General features: G+C 45.1%; 1 protein-coding gene across 1 annotated transcript in view; it reads left to right on the top strand.

Annotated features, from left to right (window-relative positions):
• The window catches only part of LOC127577865 (tetra-peptide repeat homeobox protein 1-like), a 30,465-nt gene extending 15,112 nt beyond the window's left edge, over positions 1 to 15,353 (top strand). The window contains exon 2 of the mRNA XM_052029493.1: positions 15,062 to 15,353. Within this exon, the coding sequence (XP_051885453.1) occupies positions 15,062 to 15,226 (165 nt within the window). The 3' untranslated portion in view covers positions 15,227 to 15,353. The remainder of the gene's footprint in view (positions 1 to 15,061) is intronic.
• Positions 15,354 to 16,816: the final 1,463 nt, after the last annotated feature.

Genomic DNA, 16,816 nt, shown 5'->3' with positions numbered 1-16,816 from the left:
ACTGCTTGTTTCCCTTCCTTCCATATCCACTATGCCAGTTTCCTGAGTAAATACTGATGCAAAAAAACTGTTTAAGATCTCCCCCATCTCCTGAGGCTCCACACATAGATGACCACTCTGATCTTCTAGGGGACCAATTTTGTCCCTTACTATCCTTGTACTCTTAATATACTTGTAGAAACCCTTTGGGTTTACCTTCACATTATCTGCCAAAGCAACCTCATGTCTTTTTGCCTTCCTGATTTCCTTTTTAGGATTTTCTTATGTTTTCTATACTCTTCAAGTACCTCATTTGTTCCTAGTTGCCTATACCTGCTATACACCTCTCTCTCTTTCTTAACCAGATCACCAATATACCTTGAAAACCAAGGTTCCATGTGCTTGTTAACTTTGCCTTTAATCCTGGCAGGAACATGCAAACTCAGCACTCTCAAAATTTCACCTTTGAAGGCCTTCCATTTACTGAGCACATCCTTGCCAGAAAACAACTTATCCCAATCCACTCTTCCTAGATCCTCACTTCACAAAATTGGCCTCTCCAATTTAGAACCTCAACTTGAGGACCAGACCTGTCCTTATCCATAATCAACTTGAAACTAATGACATTATGGTCACTGGACCCAAAATGCTCACCTGCACATACTTCTGTCACCTGACCTGTCTGGTTCCCTAATGAGATCAAGTATTGCATTCTCTCTCGTTGGTACCTCTATATATTGATTTAGAAAACTTTTCTGAACACATTTGATAAATTCCAAGCCATCCAGCCCTTTCACAGTGTGGGAGTCCCAGTCAATATGTGGAAAGTTAAAATCCCCTACGATTACAGCTTTCCATTTCTTATATTGCTCTGCTATCTCACTACAGATTTGTTCCTCCAATTCTCTGACTATTGGACTATCTATAATACAACCCTATTAGTGTGGGCACACCTTTCCTGTTCCTCAGCTCCACCCATATGCCCTCTGCAGACAGGACAACCTGGAGGGCTTGTCTACACACAGCTGTGATCTGTTCCCTGACCAGTAATGCCACTCCTCCCCCTTTCATCCCTCCCCCTCTATCACACCTGAAACAACAGAACCCCAGAACATTAAGCTGCCAGTCCTGCCCCTCCTGCAACCGTCTCACTAATAGCAATAATGTCGTAATCCCACGTGCCAATCCACGCCCTAAACTCATCTGCCTTACCTACAATCCTTCTTGTATTGAAATAGATGCACCTGAGAACATTTCTATCATGTACAAACCTGATTTGTCTATACCTGCAGTCCTCGCATGACCTTTTCCCTCCTCCACCTCACTATCTGCTCTAACACTCTGGTTCCCCTTCCCCTGCAAATCTAGTCCAAATCCCCCAGAGCAGCACTAGCAAACCTACCCACAAGAATGTTAGTCCCCCTCCAGGTCAGATCCCACTTTTCTGGGTGGAAAGCCTAATTGTCTAGAAACATGAAGCCCTCCCTCCTGCACCATTTCCTTAGCCACGTATTTAGCTGCATGATCCTCCTATTTCTAGCCTCACTAGCTCATGGCATGGGTAGCAATCCTGAGATTGCAACCTTGGATGTCCTGTCCTTCAACTTTGCACCTAACTCTCTAAACTCTTTGCAGGATCTCCTCCTCTTTCCTATCCACGTCACTGCTCCCTACATGGACCACGACATCTGGCTACTCACCCTCCCTCCTGAGAATGAGGAGAACTCAATCCGAGATGTCACAGGCCCTGGCACCAGGGAGGCAACAGACCAACCAGGATTCTCGATCTCTCCCACAGAACCTCCTATCTGTCCCCCTAACTATCTAATCCCCTATCACTACTGCTCTCCTCTTTACCCTCCCTCCTGAGCTGAGAGTCCCATATCAGTGCCAGAGACCCAACCCCTACAACTTGTCCCTGGTAGGTCATCCCCACTAGCAAAACAGTATACTATTGTTGATGGGAACAGCCACAGGGGTGCTCTGCTCTCTGTCTATACCCCTTCCCTCTCCTGACAGTCACCCAGCTACCTGCATCCTAACTTTTAGGGGTTGACTATCTCCCTGAAACTCCTGTATATTTCTGCCTCTGCCTCACAAATGATCCAGAGTTCATCCAACTCCAGTTTCCTAACTCGGTTTATCAGGAGCTGCAGCTGGATGCACTTTTACAGGTGTAGTCATCAGGGACAAGTGTGCTGTCCCTGACTTCCCACATACTGCATACAGAGTACACAACTGCCCTAACTGCTGCTATCACTATCTACTCCTAAGTTAATTAAATTAAAGGAACTTACCGGCCTTACCTCTGGGAGCAAGCTCTTCCTCAGCCTCTGCTCACCAAAGCCTCAAAGTTCCACTCTTACCCTGAGCCACTCACACAATGGCCACTCTTCTTCAGTTACTCCTCCTGATATTTGTCCCTGCCAATTCCCTCAAGTACACACTCCCTCTATCAAGCACTCAACACTCTGTTTAACCCTTCAGTTGCCCTCCTCTTATTAAGCTTTTTAAATACACTCACCGGACCTGAAAGGGAACTGCTGCTCCAACGGCTGCTTCTGTAAAAGAAAAGCCCGTGAAACACACAAGCTTCTTAAATACACTCACCGTACCTGAAAGGCAACTGCTGCTCCAATGGCTGCCAGGGAGAGTTCAGGGCCAGCACATTCCTGTTAGAGTGAAGGGCAAGGCTGGAAGGAGTAGGGAACCCTGGATGCTGAGAGATATTGAGGAGCTGGTCAAAAAAAGAGGCATATGTCAGGTATAGGCAGCTGGGATCAAGTGAATCCCTTGAAGAGTATAGGGAGAAATAAGCAGGGAAAAAGATACATAGGATAGCTTTGTCAGGTAAGGTAAAGGGGAATCTAAAACATTCTACAGGTATATTAAGGGCAAAAGAGTAACTAGGGAAGAGTATAGGGCCCTTTAGAGTCACAGAGCACTGCAGCACAGGATCTTCGGCCCACCTAGTCCATGCCAACCTGATCTTCTGCCTAGTCCCATCTACCTGCACCCGGACCATATCCCTCCAAACCCCTCCCATCCATGGACCTATCCAAACCTCTTAAATATTACAATTGAACCCACATCCACCACTTCCACTGGCAGCTCGTTCCACACTCACACCACCCTCTGAGTGAAGAAGTCCCCCCTCAGATTCCCCTTAAATATTTCACCCTAAACCTATGTCCTCTAGTTCTAGTCCCACCCAACCTGAGGGGGGAAAGCCTGCATGCAGTTACCTTATCAATGCCCTTCATAATTTTGTATACCTCTATAAGATCTCCCCTCATTCTCCTGCGCTCCCGGGAATAAAGTCCAAACCTATTCAACCTTTCCCTGTAACTCAGGTCCTCAAGTCCCAGCAACATCCTTGTAAATTTTCTCTCCACTCTTTTAAGCTTATTGATCTCTTTCCTGTAGGTAGGTGACCAGAACCTTACACAATACTCTAAATTTGGCCTCACTAACATCTTGTACAACTTAAACATAACATCCCAACTCCTGTATTCAATTTAAGGATCCCTTAAAGGATCATTGTGGGTCCACAGGAGATGGCCAAGGTATTAAATGAATATTTCTCATTTGTGTTTATCGTGGAGAAGGCCATGGAAGCTAGGGAACTCAGAAGAGCATAGCAATGTCTTGAAACTTATCCACATTAAAAAGAGGTGATGCTGGAGGTTTTAAAGTGCACAAAGGTGGATAAGTCCCAGATCCTGCCCAACTGTATCCCAGGACATTTTGGGATGCCAAGGAAAAAATTTGCTGGGGCCCTGGCAGGGATATTTAAACATAGAACATAGAACAGTACAGCACAGGAACAGGCCCTTCAACCCACGATGTTGTACCAAACTAATTAAACTAGTTGTTAAACACTTAACTAAACTATTCCCTTTTACATACACAATATCCATATCCTTCCATTCTCTGCACATTCATGTGCCTATCTAAGAACTTCTTGAACGCTTCTATCATATCTGCCTCTGCCTCTGTCTCCCCAGGCAGAGTATTTCAGGCAATATATACCCTGCACATCTCCTTTGAACTTCCCCCTCTCACCTTAAATGCATGCCCTCCGGTATTAGACATTTTGATCCTAGGAAAAAGATACTGGCCGTGCCTCTCATAACGTAATAAACTTTTATCAGGTCTCCCTCAGCCTCTGCTGCTCCAGAGAAAACAACCCAAGTTTGTTCAACCTCTCCTTATAGCTCATGCCCCCTAATCCAGGCAGCATCCTGGCGAACTTCTTCACCCTCTCTAAAGCCTCCACTTCCTATAATGGTGTGACCATATTTGAATGCAATACTCCGGATGTGGCCTAACTGGAGTGTTATAAAGCTGCAACATAACTTCCTGACTTTTGAATTCAATGCCTCGACTAATAAAAGCAAGAATGCCATATGCCTTCTTTACCACCTTATCAACCTGCATTGCTAATTTCAGGGAGTTATGGACTTGGACCCCAAGATCCCTCTGTACGTCAATGCTGTTAAGGGTCTTGCATTAGGTACTGTCCCTTTATATTTGACCTCCCAAAGTGCAACACTTCACATCTGGCCGGATATCTGCAACTGATCTATATTCTGCTGTATCACTTGGCAATCTTGTACGCTGTCCACAACACCACCAATCTTTGCATCATCTGCAAACTTACTAATCCACCCATCTACATTTTCATCCAGGTCATTTATATACATCACAAACAGCAGAGGTCCCAGTACGAATCCCTGCACAGCACTTCTAGTCACAGACCTCCGGCTGAATAAGTCCCATCGACCACTACCCTCTGTATTCTATGGCAAGCCAATTCTGAATCCAAACAGCAAGTCACAGTGGATCCCATGGATGAACGTGGATATTTGTAACATCTTTAGACACAGGTGAGGTACCCTAAGACCTGGAGGGTCGCTAATGCTGTGCCTTTAGTTCAGAAGGGCTGCAAGGACAAGTCAGGGAATTACAGGCCACTGAGTCTAACATCAGTGGTAGGAAAGTTACTGGAGGGGATTCTGAGAGACAGGACCAATCTGAATTTGGAAAGGCAAGGACTGAGTAGGGGTAGTCAGCATGGCTTTGTGCGTGGGAAATCATGTCTCATGAAATTAACTGAGTTTTTTGAAGATGTGACTAAGAAGATTGATGAGGGCAGGGTGGTAGATATAATCTACATGGACTTTGGCAAGGGCTTTGACAGCGTCCTGCATGGTATGCTGGTCTGGAAGGTTATATCACTTGGGATCCAGGGTGAGCTGGCCAATTGAAAACAATACTAACTTGGTGGAAGGAGTCAGAGGGTGGTAGTGGAGGGTTGTTTTTCAGATTGGAGACCTGTGACCAGCAGTGTGCCATAGGGATTGATTCTGTGTCCTCTGTTGTTTGTCAACTAGATTAACAATTTGGATGGGGAAGTAGTTGGCATGGTTAATACATTTGTGGATGACACCAGGATTACAGCAGGAGCTAGATTAACTAAGAAAGTGGTTGGAGTATTATATGCAGTTCTGGTCACCTAGCTATAGGAAGGAGGTCATTAAGCTGGAAAAGGTTCTCTCTGAATGCCTCTTAAACATTGCTATTATATCTGCCTCCACCACCTTCACAGGATTTTACCGGGACCGGAGGGCTTGAGTTGTAAGGGGAGACTGGATAGGTTAGGGCTTCTTTTCCCAGGAGCAAAGGAGGCTGAGGGGTGACCTTGTAAAGGTTTATAAAATCATGAGGGGCATAGATAAGGTGAATGGTCAATCTTTTTCCAAGGTTAGGGGAGGGCCTGGATTTAAATTCAGAGGAGAAAGATTTAAAGGGGATCTGAGGGGCAAGTTTTCACATAGGGGGTGGTGGGTATATGGAATTAGCTGCCAGAGGAAGTGGTAGAGGCGGGTACAATTACAATGTTTAAAAGACATTTGGACAGGTACGTGGATAAGAAAGGTTTGGAGGGATATGGGCCAAACGCAGGCAAATGGGACTAGCTCAGGTAGGCATCAAGGTCAGCATGGATGAGTTGGGCCAAAGGGCCTGTTTCCATGCTGTACAACTATGGCTCTATAAATACTGTCTCCTGATTCTCTGGCTTTACATCTAGAATTCCACCTAAGGTGTAGGCTGCAGATAGTTGGGTGACCACCAGGAGAGGGAAGTGGAAGAGACAGACAGTGCAGGGTCTGCCTGTGGCCATTCCCCTCAGTAACAAGTATACTCCTTTGGATACTGCTTGGTGGGGGCGGGGGGATGATCTTTGTGGACACAGCAACAATAGCCAGGTCGGTGGCACTGAGACCAGCTCTGAGGCTCAACGGGTAAGGGAGAAGTTAGGCATGGTGGCAGGAGAATAGTTAGGGGGACAGACAGGAGACTATATGGCTTCAAAAGTAATGCCAGGATGGTGTGTTGCCTCCTGGGTGCCAGGATCAGGGACGTCTCGGAGCAGCTGCAGAATAGTCTCAAGGGGGAGGGTGAGCAACCGGAGGTTGTGGTGCATGTTGATGGATGAGGTCCTACGGCGTGAATATAGGAAGTTAGGAGAGAACCTAAAAATCAGGATCTCAAGGGTAGTAATCTCTGGATTACTCCCACTGCCACGTGCTGGTGAAGGTAGAAATAGAAAGATAGCTCAGATGAATGTGTGAATGAGGAGCTTATGCAGGGAGCAAGGATTGTTGGGATCTCTTCTGGGGTGGGGGTGACCTGTACAAGAGACACAGGTTGCACTTGAACTGGAGGAAGACCAATATTCTGGCTGGGAGGTTTGCTAGTGCTAATCAGGAGTGTTTAAACGAGAGTGACAGGGGTGTGGGGCCGTGTTCAGTAGAGTGGCTAATGAGAAATCAGGGGATAATACTGTAGCCAATGAGAGCAAAGTTTAGTCATCAGGCACTCCGAGTCCATAGGACGCTCAAAGCAGCTGCACAGGTTGACTCTGTGGTGAAGAAGGCATACTGTGTATTGTCCTTCATCAATCGTGGAATTGAATTTAGGAGCCCAGAGGTAATGTTACTGCTATATAGGACCCTGGTCAGACCCCACTTGAAGTACTGTGCTCAGTTCTGGTCACCTCACTACAGGAAGGATGTGGAAGCCATAGAAAGTTTGCAGAAGAGATTTACAAGGATGTTGTCTGAATTGGGGAGCATGCCTTATGAAAACAGGTTGAGTGAACTCGGCCTTTTCTCCTTGGAGCAACGGAGAATGAGAGGTGACCTGATAGAGGTGTATAAGATGATGAGAGGCTTTTCCCCAGGGGTGAAATGGTTGCCACAAGAGGACATAGGTTTAAGGTGCTGGGAAGTAGATATAGAGGAGATGCCAGGAGTAAGTTTTTTACTCAGAGAGTGGTAAGTGTGTGGAATGGGCTGCCGGCAATGGTGGTGGAGGTGGATACGATAGGGTCTTTTAAGAGACTTTTGGATAGGTACATGGAGCTGAGAAAAATAGAGGGCTATGGGTAAGCCTAGTAATTTCTAAGGTAGGGACATGTTCGGTACAACTTTGTGGGCTGAGGGGCCTGAATTGTGCTGTAGGTTTTCTATGTTCTATGTTCTACACAGAAAATGGTGGGTGCCCGGAATGTGCTGCCGGGGAGGTGGTGGAGGCAGATATAATAGCAATGTTTAAGAGGCATTCAGAGAGAAGCATGAACAAGCAGGGGATGAAGGGGTAAAGACCATGTGCAGGCAGGTGGGATTAGTTTGATTGGCATCATAGTTGGCACAGACATGACGGTCCATCTCTATGTTCTAAGATCATGGCTGATCTTTCCTCAGCAAGTGGAAGCAGATACAATAGCAACGTTTAAGAGACATTTAGACAGGGACAAAAACAGGCAGATTTCTGAGGGATATAGATAATGTGCAGGCAGAAAGGATTAGTTTGGATTGGAATCATGGCTGTACTCAACTGTTCTGTGGTGTCTGTTTAAGGTGAGAGAAAACAGGTTTAAAAGTGGGTCTAAGGGGTAAAATTTTCACACAGAGTATTTGGTGTCTGGAACGAGCTGCCAGAGGAGGTGGAGACGGGAACAGTAACAACATTTAAGAGGCATCTGGACAAGTCCTTGAATGAGCAGGGCCCAGAATGAGATGGAATTAATGCAGGCAAGTGGGATTATTATAGATAGGCATGGTGGTCGGCATAGACACAGTGGGCTGAAGGGCCTGTTTCTAGAGAGCCATAGATTCATAGAGCAATTCAGCATGGATACAGGCCCTTCGGCCCAACCAGTCCATGCTGACCACGGTGCCCACCCAGCTAGTCCAATTTCCTGCCTTCGGCCCACATCCCTCAGAGCCCCGCCCCTCCATGTACCTATCCAAGTGCTTCTTAAATGATGCTGTTGTACCTGCCTCACCCACTTCCTCTGGCAGCTCGTTCCATGTATTCACCACCATCTGTGTGGAAAAAGTTGCCCCTCAGGTCACTTTTAAATCTTTCCCCTCTCACCCTAAATCTATGCCCCCTAGTTATGGATTCCCCTACCCTGGAGAAAAGACTGTAACCTGTTATTAGGGAATAGACCTTATCACTGCCTCTCATAATTTTATGCTATACAACTTGGATTCACCAGGATGTTGCCTGGATCAGACCATTTCAGTTACATGGAGAGACTGGATAGGCTGGGTTTGATTTCTCTGGAGCGGAAGAGGCTGAGGGGTGACCTGAGTGAGGTACATAAAATTACTGTATGAGAGGAGTAGAAAGAGGTAGTAATTTTTTCCCAAGGTGGGGCCTCTAGGACAAGAGGACATAGGCTTAAGGTGAGAAGTATGAGGTTTAGAGGGGATTTGGGAGGGGGGAATTTTTTCACACACAGGGTGGTTGGAGTCCAGAAGACACTGCCTGTGGAGGCAGAGACACTCATTACATTTAAGATGCATCTTGTCAAGTTCTTGAATTGCCAAGGCATAGAAAGCTACAGACTTAATGTAGGTAAATAGGATTGGTGTAGACAGGTACAATGGCCGGCATGGACATGGTGGACCGAAGGGCATGTTTCTGTGCTGTATGACTAAGTGCTGCCTGAGTGGTTCCAACAGTGTTATCTCATTCACAGCTTCCTATTCCTGACCAGGGAGGGGTTTAAGTTGAGCAGCAAGATAGAAAACTGACAGCAAACAAATTCTAGAAAGGAAAGAGGCAGAACTGGTGTTTGGAAGGCCATGGAGTTAGTTTGGAGGAAATAGGAAACAAGTTTGTTGGCACTAAAAGCAAAGAGCACACAGTACTCAGCAGCTCAGGCAGCAGTTATGGAAGAGAGAAACTGAGTTAATGTTACAGATGATTGACATCACAGCGGAACCGGCCAACTTTGACAAAAGCAGGAAAGGGTGGTTATCTGAAATTGTTGAATTAAATATTGAGTCCTGAAGGCTGCAATTTTCTTGATGGAAGATAAGGTGCTGTTTGTTGAGCTAATCTTGGCCTGCGTTAAAGCAGTCTGTTACTGCTTTAATTGTAGTGTTAGTTTTATCAGTTTGCGATATAATTTAGCAAAAATACACTGGATAATTACTTGAAGATAAATCAGAGCAATGGGAGGCATTCGGAGAGGGGACACTGGGGGAAAAAGGGAACTCCCATTTCTGGATCCCCGTGAATATCAAGGAACAGACAGAGCAGATACAGAAAAAAATCAAAGCAAAATGGATTCTATCAAAGAGCAAATTGCAGCCTAAAATTATAAATAAATAAATTTTAAATAATTTATCTGCATCTGTCTTCTCATAGGATGAAGCTATAGGCATTCACATTAGCAGGGAAAATGTGGAATAGGGGAAAATATACACCGAGAGAATATATTAAGGGGTCTCCCAAAAGTAAATAAATTATTAGGATTGAATGAAAATAAATGAGGAATGAAATAGAAAAGCAAAATAAATTTGGAGAGACTTAAGTTTGTTTGAAGGTCCATGAACTTGTCACTGCAGAGAAGGGTTTGATAGAAACAGCCCTTTTGGCCCAACTTGTGCATGCTAAGTTGCCCTCCTGAGCTAGTCCCATTTGCTTGAGTTTGGCCCATACCCTTCTGAACCTTTCCTACCAATGTACCTGTCTGAATGTCTTTAAATATTATAATTATACCTGCCTCTACCACTACCTCTGGCAGCTCGTTCCATGTCATACCACTCTCTGTGCAAAAAAAAACTTGCCCCTCAGTTCCCCTTTAAATCTTTTCCTTCTCACCTTAAACCTGTGCCTTCTAGTTGTTCAAGGTTGTTGTTCAGGGATAGCAATCCCTTCATGGTTGTTGTCATGGGTGATTTCAACTTCCCTAATATTGATTGGCATCTCCTGTGTAAAGGGGATAGGTGGGGTGGAGTATGTGGACAGGCGAACTAGAGGAGAGGCCATTCTGGACCTGGTATTGGGCAATAAGCCTGATCAGGTTTCAGATCTCTTGGTGGGAGAGCATTTTGGAGATAGTCACCATAACTCCTTGACCTTTACCATGACCTTCAAGAGAGATAGGAGCAGACGATATGGGAAAGTATTTAACTGGAGGAGGGAGAATTATGATGCTATTAGGCAGGAACTTAGGAGTGTAAATTGGGAACAGATGTTCTTGGGGAAGTGCACAGCGGAAATGTAGAGGTTGTTTAGGGAGTACCTGCATGGGGTTCTGGATAGGTTTGTCCCATTGAGGCAGGGTAAGGATGGTAGAGTGAAGGAACTGTGGTTGACAAGAGATGTAGAATATCTTGTCAAGAGGAAGAAAGAAGCTTACCTGAGGTTCAGAAAGCGTGGATCAGACAGGGCTCTGGAGAGTTACAAGGTAGCCAGGAGGGAGTTTGAATGGACTTGGGAGAGCTAGAAGGGGGCATGAGAAGGCCTTGGTGAGTAGGATCAAGGAAAACCCCAAGGTGTTCTACACGTATGTGAAGAATAGGAGGATAACTAGTCAGGGTAGGACCGATCAAGGATGAAAGAGGAAACATGTGCCTGGAGTCAGAAGAGGTAGGGGAGGTCTTTAATGAATACTTTGCTTCGGTATTGATCAGTGAGTGAGACCTTGACATTTGTGAGGATGGTGTACGAAAAGCTGATACGCTAGGGCATGTTGACATGAGGAAAGAGGATGTGTTGGAATATTTGAAAAACATCAGGATAGATAAGTCACTGGGGCCAGACAGGATATATCCAAGGTTATTACAGGAAGCTAGGGAAGAGATTGCTGTGCCTTTGGCGATGATCTTTGCGTCCTCACTGGCCACAGGAGCAGTGCCAGATGAGTGGAGGGTGGCAAATGTTATTCCTTTGTTTAAGAAAGGGAGTAGGGATAACCCTGGGAATACAGACCAGTGAGTCTTACTTCAGTGGTGGGCAAATTACTGAAGAAAGTTCTTAGAGACAGGATTTATGGGCATTTGGAGAAGCATAGGCTGATTAGAGAAAGTCAGCATAGCTTTGTGAGGGGCAGGTCGTGCCTCCAATTCTGATAGAATTCTTTTAAGATGTGACAAAGCACATTGATCTGAGACCTAGGACTCAACACCTCCCTCTGTAACTGGATCCTTGACTTTCTAACCAATCAGTGAGGATAGGCAGCAATACCTCCAGCACGATTATTCTCAACACTGGTGCCCCACAAGGCTGCATCCTCAGCCCTCTACTCTACTTCCTATACACTCATGACTGTGTGGCCAGATTCTGCTCTAACTCCATCTACAAGTTTGCAGATGTTGTAGGCCGTATCTCAAACGGCGATGAGTCGGAGTACAGGAAAGAGATAGAGAGCTTAGTGGAATGGTGTCATGACAACAACCTTTCCCTCCATGTCAACAAAACAAAAGAGCTGGTCATTGACTTCAGGAAAGGGGGCAGTGTACATGCACCTGTCTATATCAATGGTGCTGAGGTCAATAGGGTTGAGAGCTTCAAGTTCCTGGGAGTGAACATCACCAACAGCCTGTCCTGGTCAAATCACGTAGACACCATGGCCAAGAAAGCTTACCAGTGCCTCTACTTCCTCAGGAGGCTACAGAAATTTGGTTTGTCCCCTTTGACTCTCACCAACTTTTATAGATGCGCCATAGAAAGCATCCTATCTGGATGTACCACGGCTTTGTACAGCAACTGCTCTGCTCAGGACTGCAAGAAACTGCATAGAGTTGTGGACACAGCCCAGTGCATTAAGGACACCAGCCTCCCCTCCTTGGACTCTGTCTTTAGCACTCGCTGTCTTGGTGAAGCAGCCAGCATAATCAAAGACCCCACCCACCCGGGTCATTCTCTCTTTTCTCCTCTTCCATCAGGTAGAAGATACAGGATCCTGAAGGCACGTACCACCAGACTTAAGGACAGCTTCTACCCCACTGTGATAAGACTATTGAACAGTTCTCTTATACAATGAGATGGACTATGACCTCACGATCTACCTTGTTGTGACCTTGCACCTTATTGCACTGCACTTTCTTTATAGCTGTGACACTTTACTCTGTACTGTTATTGTTTTTACCTGTACTACATCAATGCACTCTGTACTGACTCAATGTAACTGCACTGTGTAATGAATTGACCCGTACAATCAGTTTTTAAGACAAGCTTTCACTGTACCTCGGTACAAGTGACAATAATAAACCAATACCAATACCAAGATAGAGCAGTGGATGTACTGTACATGGATTTTATTAAGGCATTTGATGAGATTCCTCATGGAAGGTTCATTCAGAAAGTCAGGAGGCATGGGATCCAGGGAAACTTGGCTGTGTGGATTCAGAATTGGCTCTCCCATAAAAGACAGAGGGTGGTGGTAGATGGAGCGTATTCTGCCTCGAGGTCGGTGACCAGTGGTGTTCAGCAGGGATCTGTTCTGAAACCCCTGCTCTTTGTGATTTTCATAAACGACTTGATTGAGAATGTGGAAGGGCGGGTTAGTAAGTTTGCAGGTGACATGAAGGTTGGTGGTGTTGTGGATAGTGTAGAAGGTTGCTGTAGATTACAACAGGATATTGATAGAATGCAGGGCTGGGCTGAGAAGTGGCAGATGGAGTTCAACCTGGAAAAGTGTGAAGTGATACACTTCAGGAGATCGAATTTGAAGGCAGAATGCAAGGTTAATGGCAGGATTCTTTGCAGTGTGGAGGAACAGAGGGATCTTGGGGTCCACATCCATAGATCCCTCAAGGTTGCCGCGCATGTCGATAGGTTGTTAAGAAGGATATATGGAGTGTTGGTCTTCATTAGTTCAGGAATGTGGTAATGTTGTAGCTCCATAAAACTCTGGTTAGACCACACTTGGAGTATTGTGTTCAGTTCTGGTCACCTCATTATAGGAAGGATGTGGAAGCTTTAGAGAGGGTGCAGAGGAGATTTACCAGGATGCTGCCTGGATTGGAGAGCATGTCTTATGAGGATAGGTTGAGTGAGCTGGGGCTTTTCTCTTTGGAGAGGAGGAGGATGAGAGGTAACTTGATAGAGGTGTACAAAATGATAAGAGGCATAAGTGGACGGTCAGAGACTTTTTCCCAGGGCGACAATGGCTAACACAAGGGGACATAATTTTAAGGTGATTGGAGGAAGCTATAAGGGGGATGTCCGGGGTATGCTTTTTACACAGATTCGTTGGTGTGTGGAATGCACTGCCAGCAGAGGTTGTGGGGAGAGATACATTAGGGACATTTAAGAGACTCTTAGGTAGACACATGAATGATAGAGAAATGGAGGGCTCTGTGGGAGGGACGGGTTAGATAGATTTTAGAGCAGGATTAAATGTCGGTACGACATTGTGGGCCGAAGGGCCTGTACTGTGCTGTAATGTTCTATGTTTTGATTCCCCTACCCTGGGGAAAGACCGTGATCATCCACCTTATCAATGTCCCTTGTGATTTTATAAACCTCAAGGGTTTTCCCTCAGTCTCCTTTGCTCCAGGGAAAACAATCCCTACATATGCAGTCTTTCCCCACATTAAGCCCTCCAGTACCTGCAACATCCTTGTGAATCGTTTCTACACCCTCTCCAGCTTAATCCCATTCTTCCTATTGTATGGTTACTAGAACTGCACACAATACTCCAGGTGTTGGCTCACCAAAGTCCTGTAACATGACATTCCAACTCTTTAACTCAGTACCTTGTAGTTGACCATTTGGCAGCAGAAGAATGTCCTCTGAAACTTCTTGACAAAACCTTAACATCCCACAGAGAGCATTGGCTATAAGGAAATGTTGGACAACTTTGGATTTTTGAACTTTTGAGGGCCGACCTGATATAAGTTTTTAAAATGATGAGAGGTTTCGATAGGGAGACATGTAGAAATGTAAAATACCAGAGGGCGGAGGTTTAAGGTGACAGGGGGAAAGCTGAAAGATTTATGAAGCAATTTTTTTTACACACAGTGGTGGGTGCCTGGAACACACTGCCAGGGGAGGGGGTGGAAGCAGATACAAAAGCAATGTTTAAGAGGTATTGCGACAAAGTCATGAACCAGCAGGGAATGGAGGGATACAGACCATATGCAGACAGATGGGATTAACTAGATTGGTATTATGGTCAGTGCAGACATGATGGGCCAAAGGGCCTGTTCCTCCACTGTTCTATGAGCTATGACTCCTGGGAATCCTAGGGCCCTGACGACAAAGGCAGGGGAACATTCGGGACGGTATGGAGAATCCCAAGTTCATGCATTGGAAGCACAGAGAAGCCTAGTGTATTTGGTGGAAGGAGTGAATCTTCCTCTTCAGTTACTGCCTGCACAGTCATGTCTGTGATTCTCACATCAGCCTCAGCCCCTTCAATTTATGTAGTGCTGGAATGGATCCCCAATCCCAAGGGATTACCTAAGAAGATGAATCTCCCTTTACTCCTTGCACCTTATAAACCCACCCAGCCTAATCACACTCTTCCTTCACCCTTCACCCTGCTTACTGTCCCATGCAGTATATAATTCCCCTCTCCCCCCACTCCACACCCTTTAATGTACCACATTGTATATTCTCACTGCACTTGTTCTCTGCACCCTTTAATAATCACCCAGTTGAATCCCCTTTTCCCTTGCTCCCTGAACCTTTTAATATCCATTTTTCTGGTCAAATGTTGATTGCCTCTTCAATTATCTCACTTCCATTTTCCTTTGCCTTCTAGGCCAGAGACCGGAAACTTGTTGGTGATCTGGATGGAGTCAGACACTACGGCAACACAGCTAAATACCTCAACATTGCAGCAACTGTTCTCTGTCTCCTTGTCTACCTAATTCTGATTATATTAGCATGTCTGGGTGTTTTTACCACGAGTTATTATTATGGGTAAAAAGCAGCCTGTGGGGTCTGGGAGAGGAGGTGTCATCATATCATAATAGTTTCTGAACTGCTTCAAAACTTTAAGACCTGGACTGTTATCCTGTCTTGTGTTAATGCCAAGCTAGTTCAAAAGGATGTTGAGATGAAGGATTGATCATTGAGCATAAAATATGCACAATAAAAATTGCAATGAATATGCTTTCTGTTTGTACTGGAACATCATGGCTCTATTCATCGCAGCTCAACAATTGACCATCACTTTCCTGCCTCTCTCCAGTTCCTCATCTAGTAACCTTCAAGTTCAATGTTATTGTTGTTATAGACATACATACACAGAGAATAAATGCCATGAAAGTTAGCATTTTGCAGCAGCAGCACAATACATCACAAGACAAGGACAAACATAAGCTAATATAAACTTAAATAAACATAAATTATATCCTTGAAAATCCCTTTTAAAATTATGGAACCAGCTGCCATCCTCTTCTTAGGAACATAATTTCAGATCAAGACAACTCTGAGTGAAAAGATATATATCACTAGAGCATTAGCTGATACAAAATTGGCTTGCTGGTAGGAGGCAGAGGTTGGTGGTGGAGGGTTGTTTTCAGATCGAAGGCCTGTGACCAGTGGTGTGCCACAGGGATCATGCTGCGTCCATTATTGTTTATTATATATATTAAGGTAGGAAGAGAATGCAGGTGACATGGTTGGTAAGTTTGTGGATAACACCAAAATTGGTGGAGTGGTGGACAGTGAAGAAGGTTGTCTAAGGTTACAACAGGATCTAGATCAACTGGGAAAATGGGCCAAGGAATGGCAGGTGGAATTTAACTCGGATAATGCAAAGTGATGCATTTTGGGGTTTAACCAGGCGAGGACTTGCACAGTGAATGGCAGGACCCTGGGGAATGTTGTTAAACGGAGAGAACCAGGGGTAATAATACATAGTTCCTTGAAAGTGGTGACATGGTCAACAGAGTGATAAAGAAGGATATTGTATGTTTGCCTTCATCGGCTGAAACATTGTGTTTAAGAGTTGGAATGTCATGTTACGGTTATACAAATCATTGGTTTGACCGCATTTGGAGTATTGGGTGCAGTGCTGGTCACCGCGCAATAGGAAGGAGGTGGTTAAGCTAGGGAGGGTGCAGAAAAGATTCACAGGAATGTTGACTAAACTGGAGGGCTTGAATTCTATGTGAGATTGGATAGGCTGGGACTGTTTTCCTTGGAGCACAGGAGGCTGAAGGGAGACCTCATAGAAGTTTATAAAATTATGAGGAGCATAGACGGGTTAGACAGTCACATATGGGAAAGTATTTAATTGGGGAGGGGGAATTATGATGCTATTAGGCAGGACCTTGGGAGTGTAAATTAGGAACAGATGATCCTGGTGAAGTGCACAATGGAAATGTGGAGGTTGTTTAGGGAATACTTGCATAGGATTCTGGATAGGTTTGTCCCACTGAGACAGGGTAGGAAGGTAGAGTGAAGGAACTGTGGTCGACAAGAGATGTAGAATATCTTGTCAAGAGGAAGAAAGAAGCTTACCTGAGGTTTAGAAAGCATGGATCAGACAGGGCTCTGGAGAGTTACA

This window comes from Pristis pectinata, chromosome 14 (genome assembly GCF_009764475.1).
Source record: "Pristis pectinata isolate sPriPec2 chromosome 14, sPriPec2.1.pri, whole genome shotgun sequence".
Lineage (NCBI taxonomy): Eukaryota > Metazoa > Chordata > Chondrichthyes > Rhinopristiformes > Pristidae > Pristis > Pristis pectinata.
This window is presented reverse-complemented; position numbering and strand designations above follow the sequence as displayed.